We start from the raw sequence: 20,373 nt of genomic DNA, 5'->3' as shown, positions 1-20,373 counted from the left end.
TACAGGGGGGACTAGATCACCGAGCAGTAGTCGAAGGTACTCCTCAGGACGGTATCGGTACTACTTCCGCTTGGAATACACTGGCGAAACCTGGGAGGCAATACGACTCGGATACACTATGTGGATTCAAGAAAACCGCCGCACAGGCTCCACAGACAATCTTTGATCCATTGGTCAAGAATACTGTGTCATAACCTTGCAACACGCCACTGGTCCTTCACTCTGCCCTGGTTGAAAAGTCCACAGGAAATTTTCTCGTGAAATTCAGCTTGCGTATGGCATAGTCCGTGGGGAATGCCCAGATTTCCCGAGGAACTTCGTCTAGGATGTTACTGTGGCCATAAGCCGTAGGGCCTCGCTGTCCAGCATCCGAACTCACGTAGTCAGGACAACTCAGGGCGGAATTGAAGAGAGCTAAGGAGGGTTGGATGGAGTCAAAATCAACGAAGGAGCGAAGTATAAAACCTGGAAATTTTGGTGCTCCATTGGTGACTTCAAAGCAATGGGTGTCGAAGTGGAGCTTTTTGTCAAAAATAATTCCGAAGTCTTGAGTAGAATTTAGGTATTATAAGGAATGTCCGTTAAGAAAGTAGGGGAAGGAAGCGGGTGCGAGAGTTACAGTTTCTGATGTTTAGCGCTAAACGATTAGTCGAGCAACAACGAGACAGAGTGTCTAGGCTAGATTGAAGGGAAGCACAGTCCATATGAGACGATATAGCGGAAAACAGCTTAAGGTCGTCGGTATAGAGCAAACAGGGACAAGTAAGGAGGAGGGGGGGGGGAGTCGTTGATAAAAAATAAAAATAATAAAGGACCCCGAATAGACCCTGTGAAACGCCAGAGGAGGGGGAGAAAGAGCGGGATGTGCAGACGCAGCAGGATCGGCTGGAAAGGTAAGAAGCAAGCCATAAAACAAGTGGTATGGGAACGTTTGGATAGACATATCTTGTGATTTGCAATGTCAAAGGGTTTAGCAAAGTCTGTGTACATAGTATGCACTTCCTGCCATGAACTTCGCGATTTAGCGACAAAGTTGGTAAAGTCGAGCAAGTTGGAGGCACCCCTTAAAAAAGACGTGTTGCTCTTTCACTATGTGGTGGCGAAAGTGGGCGAAGGAGGGAAATGAGTCGGTAATTCTCGGCAAGCGTACGATCGCCACTTTTGTGAATAGGGATGATGTCTTTATACAAGCCGAGAAAATGATTCTCTTCCAGTCTCTTGTTGAAAATAAGGGATAGAGGAAGGGGAATGGACTGACCACTAAAGCAAAAAGAGGTTTGGAAGAATGAAACAAAAGTTTGCCAATGAGATACTCAACAAGGAGAAGGAAAAAGAGAGGAATGGTTGGCGATGCGAGGCAAGCTATAATACATCCACTAGCGGGAAAGAAGTGGAGGAAGGAGAGAGACCATAGACTATGGAAAAGTGGCGGCAAAGTAAATAATAAGATAGTTGGAGTGAGTTAGCTGAGGAGCCAGAGAATTGAATGGATGAAGGGGATGATCAACACTGATCATACGTATTAAGGATTTGACAGAAGAACGCGGAGTTTTGAAAAAAAAAATTAAGTCAGCATAGGTTCTAGAGGTTCTGACTTAATTTTTTTTCTTCCTCGCACTATGTTTTTGAAGAAGTTTTTTGTGGACTTAAGTGATGAGCCAGACAGGGTAAGAGCCGAGGAGGGTCGTTAGAGGGAGGAAGATCAAATAAAGTGGAATAGAAGGGGCTGGGCGCTTGGTCACACGTCAATGGAGAGAGGAAGGGAACCCAGTTGATAGTCAGTGTCATTTGTAAGTTCAGACCTTCGAAGTTCGCTTTACGAAAGTTAAACTTGGTAGGCTTGCACGCGACAAGGGAGTGGAGTTGGGATTTCTGAACATCACATTCCAGAAAGGGAAGGCCGGAAGTAGTAGGCCAGGAGAGCATAGGACGATTAAAGTCGCTAGAGAGGATGAAGGGAAGTGAGGGGAATAAAACGGTTAGGACTTCTGATAATCTGTGGAAAAAATTCTCGTACAAAGAAAGGGGGCTGAGGCCTGATAAATACCGTGCAGTGATTCCACTGGTCATTGTATGACAGGTCATTATATAGCAAAAATAATGGGTTAGGTGCCTTTGAATGTTAATAAAAACATTCCAAAAGAAATACAGCTTCCATCTATTTAATATAAATTTATTTTACAAAACAATTTCTCCTGTAAATCGCAATTAATATTGCTTTTCTTAGGAATTCAGCATTTTAAAAAATATATTTTTATGTGTAGGAGCTTGATATCTTTTCAACCAGTGCAATATAAGCTCGTTTGGCATCGTCCTGTGACATACCCTTCCGTCCGTTCCATGCTTCCCATTTGGCTTTTCCCTTGAGGTCTGTCATTCCCGGTTTGGATGTGTTATTATCACCAATGGTAGCTTGCTTGTATAATCCATACAGTTCCAGTAATTCACCATCAGTTGGGCGCTTAGTGTAGGTCTTTGTCTTTGCAGCTGCGGCTTCAAATTGCTGTGGATTAAGGTAAGGAATAAGTTGGTTTCAAAAATTGGTTATATTAAAAAAGTTACCTGGTCCAATGACATAATGATGAGGGTTTATTGTATACCTACAAATGAAACAGAATTTGTTATGAGATACTTGGGTATTGTATCAGTTTCCGTTTATCTTTTCTTTTCAGTCAATTAAAATTATATCTATTTATTACAAGGCAACTAATAATTCTATTTTAATTTGTCCATGCAACTTACTTTGGAACCTTTCCGGGAGGGTTCTAACTCTCAACAAAGTTACTTTGGTAATAGTTCGCTCTGTAGTAGAGCATGTTCTTAAGTACGGAATGATTCTATCTACTGATTGTAAATATAAGCGATAACGAAGTACACATGGGCACTAAAATGTTTTTAGATACCTATAATAATATTTTAATACCCTATTCTGAAAATATCATGGAAAAACGGTTACGTTTCTATGCACTTGGTAGCCGATTTCTGTATATTCGCATATGGCATATCCAATCAGGTACATATGTAACAACACCCTGAACCATAAACCCCGGTGGCTTCTTAAACCTACGATAAGCCGAGAAGAGTTAAACATTAAAATTGTAAATTATTTAGCGGTTTGTTTGGAATGCTATAAATTATGCAGAATAGTGCTAGGTCACGATAAGGTGTGGACGGAAGGCCATACTATGTGTGGCAATGTGCATTTCCACTTTTATTTTGCATAACTTTGCTAAATTCGAGGTCTATCCAAAGTATGCATTTCCATATCTTATAGGTAGCAAGAGTAGTCACCTTAGATTTGGATCTTATTCTATTCAATTAAGAATGGCCACAGGAGTATTTAAGGGAATTTACAGATTTCATATGATGCGTCTAAATTCTTCGTACTAAGTTCGGGCATCGAACTGGAGTGCTGCCTGAGCCTAAAGTATACCTTTTTCCAAGGCATGGCCTGAAACCCAAAGTATCCAGCCCTTGTTGAACGAGCCGAGTGTATTCAGTTTCTCAAGGCATTCCCATACCAGTTTAGAGTGCACCTGGTTGGATCTAAGTGCCTAGATCGCTGCTTGGCTATCGGTGAGAATAGCTATGTTCTGCCCCCAGTAGTTCCTTTCCAGATTAAAGGAGGCACATTTGTCTATGGCGTAAATTTCCGCCTGGAATATGCTAGTGTACCTGCCCATTGGCTCAAAGTACATTTTCCTGGGGCGCCCAAATAAAGAGGAAGCCTCATCAAGTGCCGCGACTGACCGTGCGGAGATGGCAACTCCATTACCTGCCCCTGTTCTGGAAGTAAGCTCAGTGAGAAACGCTAGTCCTGAGCAGATGGATTTGGACACAAATCGAGTGGAAGTGCATTCGACCGTCCTCGCTAGAGCCGAAGAGGAAAGGCTCATCAGAAAGTGCGCAGCAGTGGTGAAACGTATGCGGTCGGCAACGTTCCTTCAGAGAAACGTCAGCAAAGGCGTCAAAAACGGGCTGATGGAACTGGAGGAACTACTGGACCGCATTTCCTTTTATAGACGAACGTGGAGAGCAGCGGAAGACAATTGTAGAGCAGAAACAGTCGCACTCCCCGCTGAGAATGCTGCTTGCGTCAAACGGACCGCAGATAGCCCTCTGCAAAGTGAACTGGGGAAAAAACGGAAAGAGGACGACGTGCCTGAAGGAGACTTTATCGAAGTAGTCTCCAAGGCCCAAAAAAAGAAGGCGAAAAAGGATAAAAAGAAACAACGGACTCCGTCGCCAGAGACACGTCTGTCCAAAAACAAGGAGGCTGCCAACCAAAAGCCAGTAGTGGAAAAAACAAGGAAACGAAGAAGGACTAGACCGTCGGCTCTGCTCATTAAGCCGACGGAAGGCAAGACATTTGCGGAAGTCCTTAGTGAAATCCGCTACAGGATGAAACCCGAGGAGAACGGAGCAAAGGTGTCTTCGATACGGAAAACGAGGAGTGGTGGAGTTCTCGTCGAACTGGGCCCAAAGACGACCAACAAGAGCACGTTCTGCGAAGCGGTCAAGGGGCTATTGGGGGAGAAGGCTCTTGTTTCCAGCCTAGAACCCATGCGCCCTCTAGAAATACGGGATCTTGACTGCCTCACAGAAAAAGCCGAAGTAGAGGAGGCGCTAAAGCGTGAATATCCAGAGGTAACCAATGCCCGGATAGGCATTACCTCTGTAAATGCTCGAGGCCAAAAGCTCGCCGTGGTGGAAGTCCCCGAGCAATATGCGAGGAAACTCCTTAACAGCGGGAGAATCAAAATCGGATGGGTAGTATACAGGGTACGAATGCGGATAGTCCCCACCAGCGTGCAAGGGTCCGGACAGGAGGACAGCATGCCGGAGATGCGGCCAAGTGGGTCATCAAGCGAAGACTTGCAAGAAAAGCGAGAGTTGTGTTCTCTGCAGGGATCGTGGCGCGTCTGGCGAAAACGTCGCACACACTGCGAGCTCGGACGGTGTCCGATCTTCAGGGCGGAATTGGAGAGGGCTAGGGTGTGAACGCCATGATCCGCATTTTGCAAATTAACATGCACCGGAGTGCAACCGCTCACCAGTTGCTAGCACAGTTCCTGCGGAAGTAAATGCTGATCTAGTGCTGATTAGCGAGCAATACCAAAACAAGGACCCGTCCTCATGGTATCTCGACTTATCGGGCACCGCTGCCATCTGGGTTCGGGACAACGTTCGACTTCGTGTTCTTGCCGAAGGCCGGGGGACGGGTTCGTCTGGATCCGGTGTTTAGGGATAACGTTTTTTAGCATTTACTTGACGCCGAATGGGACGATGCCGGACTTTCGGCGCCGGCTTGATACTCTGGAGGACGCCGTTTCAAGCACGGAGGGACGATTCCTGGTTGGCGGTGATTTTAATGCCAGGGCTCTTGAATGGGGCATGCCTCAATCAAACTCCAGAGGGAAACGGATTCTGGAAATGGCGGCGAGAACCGGGCTCGTAGTTTTAAACACCGGATCCACGCCAACGTTTCGGCGCCCAGGTTGTGAAGGAAGCATTCCTGACATCACTTTTGCGTCAGAATCTCTGGCATCATCGGTGGACGGGTGGCGAGTCCTAGAAGACTTCTCGGCAAGTGATCATCAGTACATTGCGTTCGAAGTGTTTGACGCTACTTGCCGGCGAGCACCAACACGACGTTCCCCCTGCGTGTGGAATGTCGCAAGGGTGAACATCGGAAAGTTCGTCGAAGCTCTTGGAGCAGGTAGGGTCGCGCTGGGGGGCACTCCGGGGGGTGGTGGTGTCGCAGCTGACACCGTCGTAAATTCAGTGATGAATCTGATAACGACGGCGTGTGAGGCTTCCATGCCCCGGAGAATCCCCAGGCCCGACAAGCCTTATATGTACTGGTACACGGCAGAAATTGCCGACCTACGGAAGGAGTGTCATAAGCTCCGCCGTTTGGCACAACGTTTGTACGCCAACGAGGAGGCATGTGCCATAAAGGCACAATATAGAGCAGTAAAAAGGAGACTCCACAGCGCTATAAATAAAAGCAAAGCTCGCGGCTGGCAAAATCTTGTTAATAAGGTGAATGATGACCCGTGGGGGCTATAAGCTTGTCACTCGGAAAATCGGGGCTCTGCGGAAGCCCTGCATATTGAGCACCGACCAGATGGACCGCATTGTGCGGGCATTGTTCCCCAGACACCCTGTACGGGTTGATGTAAATAGCGCGGAAAGCGTCGTGGATTGCTCCCTTTTCACAATGGGAGAACTCGAAGAAGCGGTTCTCACTATGAAAAACAGGAAGGCGCCAGGTCCTGGTGGCATCCCGGCGGAAGTTTACAAACTGGTGTTCCGCCAACGGCCAGAATTGCTGCTTGAAGTGTTCAACGCGTGCTTGAAGGAGGGCATTTTTCCTTGTCGCTGGAAAGTGGCCAGACTCGCGTTGATCAGTAAGGGTAAAGGAGACCCGGAGCTCCCGTCTGCATACCGACCGCTGTGTATGCTTGACACGGCCGGAAAAGTGCTCGAGACTCGCTGAAGCGATCCGTGCTACCGGGGACTTATCCGCAAGGCAGTTCGGGTTTAGAACAGGGAAATCTACAGTGGATGCTGTTATGAAGATCGTAGATGCGTTTAATCGAGCCGGGGCACATAGTCGCCGATCTCGACGGATAGTGCTCCTCATAACGCTTGATGTCAGAAATACCTTTAATTCCGTAAGATGGACAGATATGCTAGGAACACTAGAGAACTCCTTTCACGTGCCAAACTATCTCTTGCGGATATTGAGGGATTATCTGAAAGACCGCTCCCTGCTCCATGAGACGCTAGAGGACCAGAGGAGGATGGAAATCACGTCGGGAGTAGCGCAGGGATCCATCCTAGGGCCGGACCTCTGGAACGCTTCCTACGATAGTCTGCTGAGACTCGATATGGCCGAAGAGTCGTGCCTGGTCGGTTATACAGACGACGTTGCGGCATTTGTTGCCGGACGCACTGTTGAACAGGCGCAAAGCAGACTTGGCATATTGATGCGACGGGTAAGCGGATGGAAGACTGCTCACGGTTTCAACCTTGCGCTGGAAAAAACCGAACTATTCATCCTGACCAGAAGGAGAATCCCGACCTTGCGTCCCATATCGATCGGACTATAGAATCAAAACCAGCGATTAAATACCTTGGTTTAATGCTCGACTCGAAGATGAGCTTCTTCGAGCAAATAAAAGCAGCCGCGGACAGGGCGGCAGCAGGAGTCGCGGCCTTGAGTCGCCTAATGGCGAATGTCGGGGTTCCCTGAACTAACAACAACTCCCTTCCTCCCCTCCCCTCCCGTTGGTGAAAGAAATTCCCTGACTTGAAGGTTCCCAAAGCCGGGAGACCGGGAGGGCTAGCCCGAAGTAATGTGTCAAACGGTTCCAGGCTAGTTCTCTGATGACAGGGAGGTGTTTAGTTGGTAGTCCGCCAGCGTGCTGTTGCGGGAGTCCAACACTCTGTGCGTAAATGCATTCACCTACCCTACTCTCAAAACAAAAAAAAAAGTACATATTCCGTGGACCAATGACACCGGCACTCACTCCCTCTGCTGTGAGAGATCCGTCAGTGTACCAAGTAATCAGTTGCTGGTTTAAGCCGTATGTCGCAGCCACGCTCTCCCAGTTTGCCTTGTTACTCCAACGTATTTCAAATTTCTTATCGAAGTGAAACCTCGTTGTCATGTTATCCCTTGGTATCAGTAATTCGGGATACCGCATAGAAAGAATATCAATCTTCCTTCGATTTAGGCAGCTCCCCGCCTCACTCATACCACCGGCCATCCTGAATATTAAATTGACCCTTGCCCTCCAGTTCACTAGGAAATAAAATAATTGACTCATTTTATCAAAGAGAAAACCTTTGTACTTTTGTCGTTCGATCTCATATTGATATCGCCTAATCATAAACTGATAACTGAGTTGACAACCGGCATAAATGCAAGTAGTAAATATCGTTATCAATTCGACTCAGTGCACCAAACAATTAAACCTATTAAGCATCTATCAAGTTCACCATGACCTAGATCGCATTATCTTCCATGTTAAAAAAATTAATCTTTATGGAAAAGGTGTACTTGTTGAGTCGACATTAGTCCAAGCTTTTAAGTTAAAAGATATGAAAGTGAATGTAGTTAAAAATGTGTAAGTCATTTTGATAGGATTGATTGATTTATTTCGGTACTAAAGGTGTTCACCCCTGTCGACAATTTTATCTATCACGGGGAAATTATTTAAGAGTATCTGAGAAAGTAAGTGCAAAAGCCAAAGTGCTGCAAGCGCTACAGTCAGAAGGTATCTGATTTGGCACCCTGTTTTCGTGGTACGTGGATTTCAGTTCTCAGTTTCACAGTAGTATTTTATGCTTGACAGTTAGGCATTTAGGCATCTAGGATTATACACCGACTTTCTCAGAATAGTCGAGGCAGACCTTGAACTAGCAATTTGAGAAAATTCATGTGTAACTGTATGGGAATCAAATTGAAAAGTCCTCATTGCAGGTGGCAGCCACAAGGACTGACAGACAAGAGATAAGATCCCTACGAAAAACACCATGAAGTGTCTTTCGTGGAACATAGACCATGTAGAAAACCAACTCCAATGAAGTTTTTTTTAAGTTTAACCACCGCATTTGCGTAGCGCTGTCATTGACATGAATTCCCACAGTCGGACCGCTTCACAATCTTGGCGCAAGTTACTTATTTCCAAAAGTGGAGACAATAATGAATTAGTGAAACGCGCTACAAATAGGGGACACCGAAAGCAACGAATTTTTGTTTCGATGACTAAATTCGAGCAGCGTCCTTTGTGTACACCCGTCGCAGGGCAATTTCCTGAGACTCATCAGACGTACTGAGCCTTATCGGGAAGCACACATCTAAGACGCCCCGAGGGGTAACCAGCTCAGGTCTTCAGGGTTGCTACGCCTTATAATAGCTTTTACAACCTCGAGTAAGGTAACAATTTTAATTAATACCTAAATTTTCGCGCGCATCTTGTCCCTGTCGCGATGATCGAGCCGTCTACAACAAATAGTCCTGACATGCAGCCGAGACCTCCGTCCAGCCCATTGACTTGCAGTCCATCGGTATCTCGGGATTATTTTTTACCTCCTATGGCGTATCAATCCGACGTGGATGACGTGGTCAACCTCAAATTATTGCTCAAGTGAAGGCACAATTCGCCACCAACCGTATGGCTACTGACATAAGCAAGTTGCACGTCGTCGTTGCCTCATTTGACTCTTTGATGCTAGGTCATGTGGCCGACCTGGTCCTATTCCGTGAGATGACATCTTTAGCAGGAGACCAAGTCTCTAGTGACGTCATTAAGTCTCTTTGGCCTCGGAGATTGCTGGCTTGAGTTCGAGCTATACTTACGGCTGCGGATCGGGTTGAAACAACAATCGAGACCGACATGGTTGACAAAATAGTGCCGGAATATAATTCCTGGCCCACAATTTCAACCGTTACTAGTAACGAACGACCGCAGGATAACGAAGTAAGGGCAATAGATACTTTCACAGAACGCTTCAAGGAGCTGGAACGTAGTTTCCACAACAGAAACCGTCGTAGATTTGACTCTCGCAATCAGTATACACAGCACAGAAGCAGAAGTAACGACAAATGGAAAATCTGTTTTTACCACGAACGTTTTGGTAGTAAGGCTTTTGCCAACCAAAAATGCCAATGTGACTTTCAGAACCAGCCGGAAAATTAGAATCGGCGTCGCCTAGTAGTGCAATAAGTGGCAACGACACGAAACCAATCCGCTGCAGACATACGGACATTGAGTTTCTAATCGACACAGGAGGAAGTGTTTCGGTTATTCCGCGCCCAAATGCCGGTAAATTGGAAAAGCCTGCCCAATTCAAACTTATTCGCCACCGAAAATGCAATAATAAATACATATGGTGAAAAACTTATAAACGTGGATTTCGGTCTGCGCAGTAGCATGCCCTGGTACTTTCATGTTGCCGATATGTCACAGCTGATAATTGGACCAGACTTTCTCAAAAAATTAAACCTGTTGGTCGGCGTCAAAAGGAAACACCTATTCGATGGTACTGCGCAATTTTGTGCAATGGCAGGCGTGTCCGTTCTACAAATTCTCCCAGTTATTGACGCAGTTCCCGCAATTAATTACTTCTGCCAACTTTTTAGAAGGACAACCACATAATAGTGTTCACCGTATTATCACGATAGGCAATCGGATTTCGGAGAAATACGCCACCTGAGAAATACGCTCTGGCAAAAGCGGAATTTGACTATATACTGCAACACGGGAAATTGTAGACCAGGCAGTCCTCGGTCCAGCCCATTCCATCTGGCTCCAAAGAAAGACCGAAAATGGAGACTATGTGGCGATTAACGCGGCCTAAACGCAGCAACAGTGCCCGATAAATACGTGGTCGTAAGTTTTCAGTAAAATTTATCTGGAGCGCGCTTATCACCAGGTACCAATTCATCCGGCCGATAGCGCCAAAACGGCCATTTGCCCACCATTTGGCTTTTATGAATTCAGTCGAATGTCCTTCGCACTTTGCAGTGCAGCACAGATTTTCCAGCACTTTCTGGATACGGTTCTCCCTGGCATACCTTTCTGTTACGCATACCTAGACGATGTTCTAGTTGCATCCGGAAACAAGAAAAAGCATTTAGGACACATTTTTGAACGTTTGTCAACGGATGGAATTGAAGTAAATCCTTCGAAATGTGTATTTAAAAAAAGGAGATAGACTACCTGGGCTATAATCGATCAAAATGGAACCAGGTCAATCCCAACAAGAGTAGAAGGAATCAAAAGTTTTAAACACCCGACAAACTTAGCCGAGTTGTGAAGATACCTGGGAATCGTAAATTTTTACCAGGAATTTCTGCCGAAAGCCGCTGCGCCTTTAAACTCACTTACAAAAAGCAAGCGAAAAAACGATAAAAGATCCATTGAATGGACAGAAGAAGCTCAGGCTGCTTTCGAGTTGAGCAAAAATTGAATTGCCAATGCAACACCTCTAGTGCATCCAAAGCCTGAGACGTCACTAACCTTGTCAACGGACGCATCGGACACAGCCAAAAGCGTAGTCCTGGAGCAATTCCAAGACGGAAATTGGAAGCCACTAGGTATTTTTCTCGGACTACAAACCGCTCACTTTCACCTTCAAGCAGCCCCCAGGCAAGCGCGGCAGCTGGAATATATTGCGCAATCCTTCACAAACATCGTCCACATCGATGGCACACAAAACATCATAGCAGACGCTCTATCGTGATAGGATGATATCAATGCCATTGCTAGGTCTATTACCATTTCCTCAGCTGACGTTGCTGATGCACAACACACTGATTCGGAATTATCATACAACAAATCCTTCGACAAAAACCCCAGAAACGGGGTATACAACCAATATACATCGAAAGGACGAAGATACTTTATTCTGCACTTAGGAGCAACATTTTTAACCAATTTCATGGACTGTCACCCCCAAGCAAATGGCTTCATCAGAAATACATTTGGCTTGGTATGCATGGTGGTCAAAAACTTGCATAGCATGCCCAGCGTCTAAAGTCGGCAGACACGTAAAAAACACCCCTCAACAGTTCTTAACACTTGACACACGCTTTCAACATATTCATTTTGACATCGTGGAATTACTCCCTTTTTTCCATGGATTTATCTACGCGCTCACAATTATTGACCGTTTCATACGTTGGCCAGAAGTCCTCCCTTTGGTCGACGCAACCGCCGAAATGATAGCCGTAGAGTTTTATACACAATGGGTTAGTCGTTTCGAAGCTCCGGTAACCATTACTACTGATCGTGGTTGACAGCTAGAATCAAGGGACGTACCCTGGTAGAACAGGAACCTAGCCAGAATGAGAGCAGAGGTATGAAAACTCTTCAACTGGGCTAAACAAACCGGAGACTGACCGTGGTACAAAAATGCACTGATTGCGTATATCAACGCTATCAGGGAAGCAAAACGAAACAGCTTCAGGGAATTCTGTGAAGGGATCGAATAAATCACAGAAGCAACCAGGCTTTACAAAGCGGTCTGTCTGTTTGAAGAAGGAATAAGGAGGGTAGAGTATACCTGCTTCTGAGAACTCATTTCCAGTGGTTCCACCCTACGGCGGCAGGCGACAACATTCTGTCTGATACCCCAAGAACGAATAAAAGGGGAAGAAAGGAGAACTGGAAACAAGAAAAAGAGGTATGCTAGGGTATGGTGACAGTGGGATCTTTTAAACCATTTAAATCATCCGGAGTAGATGACATCCTCCCAGCACTATTCCAGAGAGGTCTAGAAATCATTTTAGAGCCTCTTCTGAGGATATTAAGGGTCAGCATAAACTTGGCACCCCAAGCGCTAGAGGTGGGCAAAAGTGGTCTTTATTCCGAAAGCGGACCAATTTGCTTAATATCCTTCGTACCCAAAACGGCGGAGAAGGTTATAGACACTATATTAAAATTAACGTTCTAAAGCGTCATCCCCTACATTAGTGTCAACATGCTTATCGGGCAGGACGGTCAATGGAAACTGGTCTATATCAGCTGATGGATGTATTACTTGATGCCATAGAAACAAAAAGAAGTAGCTCTGTGAATATCGAAGGAGCATTCGATAACACATCGCACACAGATATAAAAAAAGGCCCTGAGCCGCAAGGAAGTGGGAAACACTCTGGCTTTCTGGATGGCTAAAATGTTAGAGAGTAGGCAAATAAAAGTTCAGACAGGTACAAATTCAAGGTCATGAATACTACTCAAGGTTGTCCACAGGGCGGGGTACTATCGCCGCTTATGTGGAGTATGATAGAATCCCAACTGGATTAAGGGTTACTAGTAACTGGTGCAGGAAAACGGGACTGCGTATCAATTCAACCAAAACCACCAGAGTACCATTCACTAGGAAACGTAAGCTTGATCACCTGAGAGCCATAAGGTTACATGACATGGAGGTGAAACGAGAAACAGAGGTTAACTTTTTGAGAATTACACTAGATCAAAAATTACTCTGGAAAGCGTATGTTGGAAAGCTACAAGGGCTCTGATGACTTTCAGGTCCATAGCAGGAAAGAAAATGGGGTTGCAGTCCGAAGATATTACTTTAGATATACACTGCAATAGTAGGGCCGGTGAGTCGCACAAACTCGAAAGACTGGCTTGCGTGTGTATCAGTGGAGCAATGAGGATATGTCCAACGGCATTCCTGGTGGTCCTTCTGGGACTAACCCCTCTCCATACGTATATATAGATGCAGGCAAGGAAGATTGATATTCTTTCCTGTGTGGAGTTGCCAAATCTCCCATCAGGCGCGTCCCTTCGTGCGGATAAGGGAATGCTCGGCGAATGTGTCATGGCCATGCACATGCACGCATCCGGAGATGTGCGTGTATGGGCATGTTTATGCGCAGGCCGGGTAGGTGGGAAGTAAACGCCCACCCGTGGATAAAAATTGGCTATGGGAAGGATACCCAGAAATAAAACAAAACATGGAGGAACAGAAGAAGAATGAAGTTACGGTGCAGGGCTTCGGAAACCCAGTGCCGGCGGTTTTTGGGAGTGAGCAAGCGGGCTCCCGGCCGTCGATATCCAGCGACCGCAGTGCCTCAGTAGTGGGAACCTTGGCTACTGTGGCATCTAATGTTACAAGCGTACGGGAGGAACTTGAACTGGCTCCAGTGATGGATCCGTTCAGAAGGAGCTCGATTTTTCGCAGATCCCCTCCCACACGGGCACAAGCCCCCACGATCGCTACCCCCAGTGGGAAGCGTATAGCGGGAGTCTTCGATGAAGAAGAATCGCTGACGCCGATTCACCCGAGCGATGTTGTGGGCAATGATCAGTCTGGAGCTGCCTTTACTGCCCTCGGTAAAAAGATCATGGAGCTGTGTGAGTTTATAAAGGAGCGCAGGAACATTCACCAAAATATAAAGGCCATGATAAGAGGCATCCGTTTGACGTACGGCAAGGCCCAGGATGAACAAGTAGGGAAGTTTCCGATTGGAAAAGTGAACCAGGCAACTCAAGTAACGCCGGTTCAAAACACAAAAGGGAGAAACCGGGGAAGAGACTGCGCAAGAAGCTGAATGACTCAACAGGCCAGCAAACCCCGAAAAGAAAAAAGGACTCAACTCCCAAAAAGGCGGAGTTCATGAAAAATACGTCCGAAGCTGCCAGTGAAAATACTGCAGTGGCTACCTCGAGAAAAGGGATCGAACCTTCAAAGGCGGATGCGGAAGCTTGGAGGAAGGTAGAACCGCGGAAAAGAAATTATCGGAGGAAGATTAGACCGGAGGTGATTTTCATTTCCAAACGGGCGAAGGGTCATACGCCGACATTCTCAGGAAAGTGAAGGCAGACCCCGAACTCACCAATTTGGGAGACAACGTCAGCCGCATTAGACGGTCCCAGAAGGGAGATCTTATGTTGGAACTTAAGAAATCCAAGGATGTAACCGCGGACAAATTCTTAAGCCAAATCGGGAAGACATTAGGGCAGGAAGCCGACATAAGAGCTAGCAGGCCGGAGATCACTATAATCTGCAAAGATATAGATGAAATCACGACGAAGGAGGAGGTTCGTGAAGCGTTGGAGAAACAGTTCGATCTTGCCGGACTACAAGAGTCAGTGGTGAAAACGCTAAGGAAAGCCTATGGGGGAACACAAACCGCCATCATCAGCCTACCAGTGGAGAACGCACTCAAACTGTTAGCAGCAGGGAGAGTGAGAATAGGCTGGGTTATGTGTCGCCTTAGGGAACAGGTGGCGTTAAAACGGTGGTTTAGATGCCTTGGCTTTGGTCACATTGCGAAGTCATGCACTAACCCAAATGATAGGTCAAAGCAATGCAGGAGATGCGGAGTGGAAGGCCACATCAGCAAGGACTGCGGAGCTGACCCAAATTGTCTACTGTGCAAAGGAAAGGAGGATGTGGACCATCGGCACATTGCAAGCAGCAGCAGGTGCCCGGAATACAGGAGAGCCCTTAGCACAAATCGCAGATGAGGTTAATACAAATCAAGCTCAACCACTGCGAGGCGGCGCAGGATCTACTCGCGCAAACCATCCGCGAGAAAAACATCGATGTGGCCATACTAAGTGAATCATAACGAAACCGCGGTGGTAGCGTTTCGGTCAAAGACCAAACGGGCCAAGCAGCGCTGTGGACTTGTGGAGAACAAGCCTTCCAGGAATTGATGGAGCACCCGGAGGAGGGGTTCATCAGAGCGAAGGTGAAGGGCATCCACATCTATAGCTGCTATGCTCCACCCAGCGCAACACTCGTCGAGTATGAGCGGATGCTTGCTGCTCTTGTTTTGGATGCAAGAGGATGTTGGCCGATCATAATAGGAGGCGATTTCAATGCGTGGGCTCTTGAATGGGGCAGCCGGATAACTAATGTGAGGGGACGTGTTCTCCTTGAAGCATTCGCGGAGCTGGACGTGGTACTGGCGAATGTTGGGTCTTCGTACACTTTCCGGGGAAGAGGCCTGGGGTCTATAGTGGACCTGACATACATGAGTGCCACTTTAGCCAGTAGAATCGCTTGGCATGTCAGTGAGGACTATACTCTCAGCGACCACCAGGCAATCTGCATAGAGATCAAGGGCGGATTGAGCTCGAAAAAGAGTTTTCGCAAAATGCCGGGTGGTATGTTTCGCTGGACAGTGAATGCGTTCGACGGGGACACGTTTTCCGCGGTGCTCAAATCCGACATATCCCTGAATGGTACGGCTGGAGAGAAAGCCACCCAGATCACTCGATGGGTGACGGAAGTATGCGATGCTACTATGCCCAGAAAGCGATTGCTCCCCAGTAGGCAACCCAACTACTGGTGGAACAACGAAATCGCAAGTTTGCGAGCCGCATGTTTTCGGGCAAGGAGGCTTTGCCAGAGGCTCAGGGGAAAACCCGGTGGCGACGGTCGAGAGGAGGCACACAGGCAATTGCGTAGCCGCCTAAAGCAAGCCATTCGGAGGAGCAAAAAGAACTGCTTCAAACAGCTGTGCGACCATGCCGACATAAACCCTTGGGGCGAGGCTTACAGAAACAGATTGTCACCACTCTGTTCCCTCACCACGAAAATAGGGGAAGGCAAATTTTTGTCCAGCTAAATGACGGCATAATGCCGTCTGTAACTGTGGAGGAGCTGCAGGAAATATGTGGTAGGTTCGGTGACAACAAGGCCCCAGGTTTGGATGGCATCCCCAACCGAGCTTTGAAACTGGCAGTGAAGACTAGGCCCGACCTTTTCGCCAACACCTTCGAGGCGTGCCTAAAAGAAGGAATATTCCCTGCCCAGTGGAAGAAGCAAAAGTTGGTGTTGCTTCCGAAGCCTGGCAAGCCACGTGGAAACCCAGCGTCGTATCGTCCTATCTGCCTGTTGGATACAATGGGGAAGATGATGGAGAGAGTCATCTACAACAGACTCCTGCCCATCGTCGAAGCCAGCAATGGTTTGTCGGAACGCCAGTTTGGTTTCCGACGCGCCCACTCTACGGTGGACGCAATTGGCATGGTGGTAAACCTGGCAAAAGGTGCACTGATTTCTGGCGGCTGCTGTGCCGTGGTGGCGTTGGATGTGAAAAACGCATTCAACTCGGCCAACTGGAATAGAATTAAGGGGGCGTTGGCTGACATGGGTGTCCCCGGATACTTAGCGAATTTGGTAGAAAACTACCTCTCAGAGAGGACTCTCTAGTACGGGACGGATGAGGGCCCCAAAGAGTACATTGTCACAGCCGGGGTACCACAGGGATCGGTACTTGGTCCCCTGTTGTGGAATATCATGTATAATGGGGTGCTTGCTCTTTCCGTCCAAGAGGGGACTACGATTGTCGGCTTTGCTGATGACCTAGCCGTGGTTGTTGCAGCAAAACACCCAGAAGATGTGGAGGTTTACGCAACAGAAACAGTGAGAGCGATAAAGTCCTGGCTGGAAAAGGCCGGGCTGACCTTGGCGGACGCGAAAACGGAAGCGGTCTTAATAACGAAACGCAGGAAAAATAACACTGTAAAAGTGGAGGTCGGTGGACATACGGTCGTATCAAAGCCGGCTATCAAATATCTGGGGGTAATAATTGACACCAAATTGAGTTTTAGGGAACACCTAGAGTATGCTTGCCAAAAAGCAGCCAGTGCCACCACGGCACTTGCAAAAATATTGCCAAATATTGGTGGGCCGAAACATTGCCGAAGGTTGGTGCTAGCCGGAGTGGTGCGCTCCATCCTGCTCTACTCGTCGCCTGTGTGGGCAGAGGCGCTTGCAAACTCTCAGAGACGGAAGCAGATGAACTCGGTTTACCGGCGGATGGTTTTGAGGGTTTGCAGTGCTTTTAGAACCACATCAGATGAGGTAGTATTGGTGGTGGCAGGCATGATCCCGGTTGACATTCTGGCCAAAGAAATGAGTGTCCTGTACAATGCAAGACATATGGAGGGGCATGCACAGCGTAGAAATGCGGCAAGGTCAGAGTCGCTTGATCTCTGGTAACGCAGATGGGACGAGTCTGCGAAAGGTCGGTGGACGCACAGGCTCATTCCCAACATTAGGGTGTGGCTTGAGCGAAAACATGGGGAGACCAACTACCACATTACCCAGTTCCTTACGGGATACGGTGGTTTTTACAGGCAGTATCTGCACCGCTTTGGGTTGGATGATTCTCCGAAATGTTCCAGATGCGATGGCATACCGGAGGATCCAGAGCATGTGATGTTTCACTGCCCACGATTTGCGATGGAGAGAAGGAGCTCAAAAACCAGGTGCTGGGCAGGAGCGGGACCTCGGAGAGCTTGGTTACTGAGATGCTGGAGTCCGAGCAGAAGTGGCTTGCGGTTAGCTCCGCAATCATCCAAATGCAGGAGGAGTTGCTGAAGGAACAGAGAAGGAGGAAAGCTGTAAATAGGTGAAGGATGAGTGCCTAAGAGCAAACCTACCCGGCGAAGTAATACCTGAATGGTGGTCCCGCAGGGCAGGAGCTGGAGAGACCGGGGGTAGTTATTAGTGGGTGTGAATCCCACACGCGCCCGCTGTAGTTCCGCCGTTCGGGCGGCGGAGCTGCGGCGGACGTGTCTTTCTAAGATTTTTCACCTCTGTGTACGCACAAAAAAAAAAAATATATAGATGCAGGCAAGGAGAGTAATAATCATGCTAGTCGGGATATCAATGAGGCATAGAGCTGACTAAATCGAAGGAAGATTGATATTCTTTCTAGGCGATACTCCGAATTATTGATACCAAAGGATAACATGACAACGAGGTTTCACTTCGATAAGATGTTTGAAACACGTTGGAGTAACGAAGTAAACTGGGAGAGGATGGCTGTGACATACGGCTTAAGCTAACAACTGATTACTTGGTACACAGAAGGATCCTTTACAGCAGGGGGAGCGGGTGCCGGGATCATTGGTCCAAGGAAAATGTACTTGGAGCCAACGGATAAGCACACTAGCATATTACAGGCAGAAATATGTGCCTTCTTTAATCTCCAAAGGAACTACAGGGGGCAGAACATTGCTATTCTGACTGACAGCCAAGCAGCGATCAAGGCACTTTGGTCCAACCAGGTGAACTCTAAACTGGTATGTGCATGCCTTGAGAGACTGAATACGCTCGGCTCGTTGAACAAGGTCTGGATACTCTGGGTTCCAAGCCATGTTGGGTTGGGAGGCAATGAGGTAGCCAAGGAGGGAGCAGGGACGTCTTCACACTTGCCAGAACTCTTCTGCGGAATCGGAAACGGGTAGGTAGTGGCAATTCGCACTGGTCACTGCCGGTTAAGCTGTCACTTAGGGAAGCTAGAGACTGCTGCAAGTTCTGCGCGGAGTGTGATGAAAGCTCTATACACGTTCTGGGACAGTGTCCGGCACTTGTGCAAAGTAGGTCGAGACATCTGGGAGAACACTTAATACCAGATGCAAATTTGAAAGATTTGGAAGTAGGGAATATACTAAAATTCCTAACAGTTATAGGCTTGCTTGAGATACTATGATTAATAGATACACTATAACCAGTAAAAAGGGCGTAATAGTTCTTTAAAGATGCGGTGCGACTTCCCCTTAGCAGAATAATAGTAATAAAAAGTTCGACTCTGAGAACACGGACTGAATAAATATTATATTTTTTTCTATTTCGGAATTTAAACTATTTTCCATAATAAGTTGTCTAAATTTGGTGGGATATAACAAGATTTGGATGTTATGAGATCAATATACCAGCAACCTGTTCACATTTTTTTTTTAGAAAAAGCTCATTTGACTTGAACTGTTACAGAATTAATAATCATGAGTCCATAATCTTGATTTTCTAAAAAGTATATAATCAGGGCACAACGGTGGGCGTAAACAAAATGCTCGATGTGAAAAACTAGATCTGACCATTCAGTGATTCATCACAGTTGAAAGATACTCTATCTCTTAATCAACCTAGAGTTCTGAGGTAGAAGATTTTCGATAGTATACTCCTCCTTCCCTATGAATGCTTCGAATTTAATGTGCTCAATCAAATAATTATGAAGAAAGCCACGCTGACTAAACACGTGTACATTGGATCCTACATTTTCTGCGTGGCCCAAAAGTATCCAGGATCCAGGCAAAAGATGCGAGGATCTTTTAACGATTCAGAAACTATTTAGCATAACAACCACATTTCTTTTAGAGTGAGTATTGTCACTTCCCCTTGCAACGTCAATACGTTTTTAAAAACCTAGTCATGGACATTTTATTACTCATAAAAGATTGGTAACAAAAGACTGCCATGTTAAGTTATTAAGCACACATTGCGAAAGTGTCCATCTCCAAAAGATGTAATCTTGGTCATTGTCACAAGGTCACTTCAATATTAAGCAAACAACTCAACACAAAATGCACAAAATGTTATAACGCTAACAATATTAGCGTCTTCATGCAGCCATTCACCATCACGAACACTCTAGAAGAACTAGCGTGGAAGCACAACCGACTTACCTGCTTATCACGCTAGAGCTGAAGTTCCAAGCGGTTACTGGCCGAATTGATGTCTTGATTGTAACTGAGGAATTGGATTCGAATTTTTACCTAGCAAAGTTCCGATTAATAAATTAACGTACGCTAGCACTCACACAAAGTACTAAGATCTTCCCCCGATCACGCCACGCGGTTCCACCTGCCTTCACACTGCCTTACAGGTGAGTTCGTTGGTTTGTTTTTTTGGAAATAAAGCCCACTAATCACATCTTATACTTTCAACTGGACTTCTCAATTAATGACGTGTATGAAGATTATAATGTATGCATGTGTATCTCAGTTATATTCAGAACAGGTACGCCGGTTTCGCATAATGTTTAATAATGAGGTCTATGAAGGCTGGATCCAAGTATACTTTGATTGTTATTACCGTGAT

At 46.6% G+C, this 20,373-nt stretch overlaps 1 protein-coding gene across 2 annotated transcripts; it reads right to left on the bottom strand.

Annotated features, from left to right (window-relative positions):
- Positions 1–2,157: 2,157 nt before the first annotated feature.
- On the bottom strand, positions 2,158–20,081 carry LOC119650071 (acyl-CoA-binding protein homolog). Of its 2 annotated transcripts, none has more exons than XM_038052567.1 (3): positions 19,959–20,081; positions 2,563–2,600; positions 2,158–2,503 (listed from the first exon to the last, which is right to left on the bottom strand). In XM_038052567.1, exons 2-3 carry the CDS (start codon positions 2,575–2,577, stop codon positions 2,255–2,257), a joined length of 264 nt encoding a protein of 87 aa, XP_037908495.1. In that variant the 5' UTR covers positions 2,578–2,600; positions 19,959–20,081; the 3' UTR covers positions 2,158–2,254. The 2 variants fall into 2 exon arrangements, with proteins under 2 accessions (XP_037908495.1, XP_037908496.1); XM_038052568.1 differs by lacking the exon at positions 19,959–20,081 and adding an exon at positions 2,743–2,827.
- Between the last annotated feature and the right edge of the window lie 292 nt (positions 20,082–20,373).

The sequence above is a fragment of the Hermetia illucens genome, chromosome 2 (assembly GCF_905115235.1).
Source record: "Hermetia illucens chromosome 2, iHerIll2.2.curated.20191125, whole genome shotgun sequence".
Classification (NCBI taxonomy): Eukaryota; Metazoa; Arthropoda; class Insecta; order Diptera; family Stratiomyidae; genus Hermetia; species Hermetia illucens.
The sequence above is the reverse complement of the archived record's forward strand: the minus strand, read 5'-3'. Positions and strand labels throughout refer to the sequence as shown.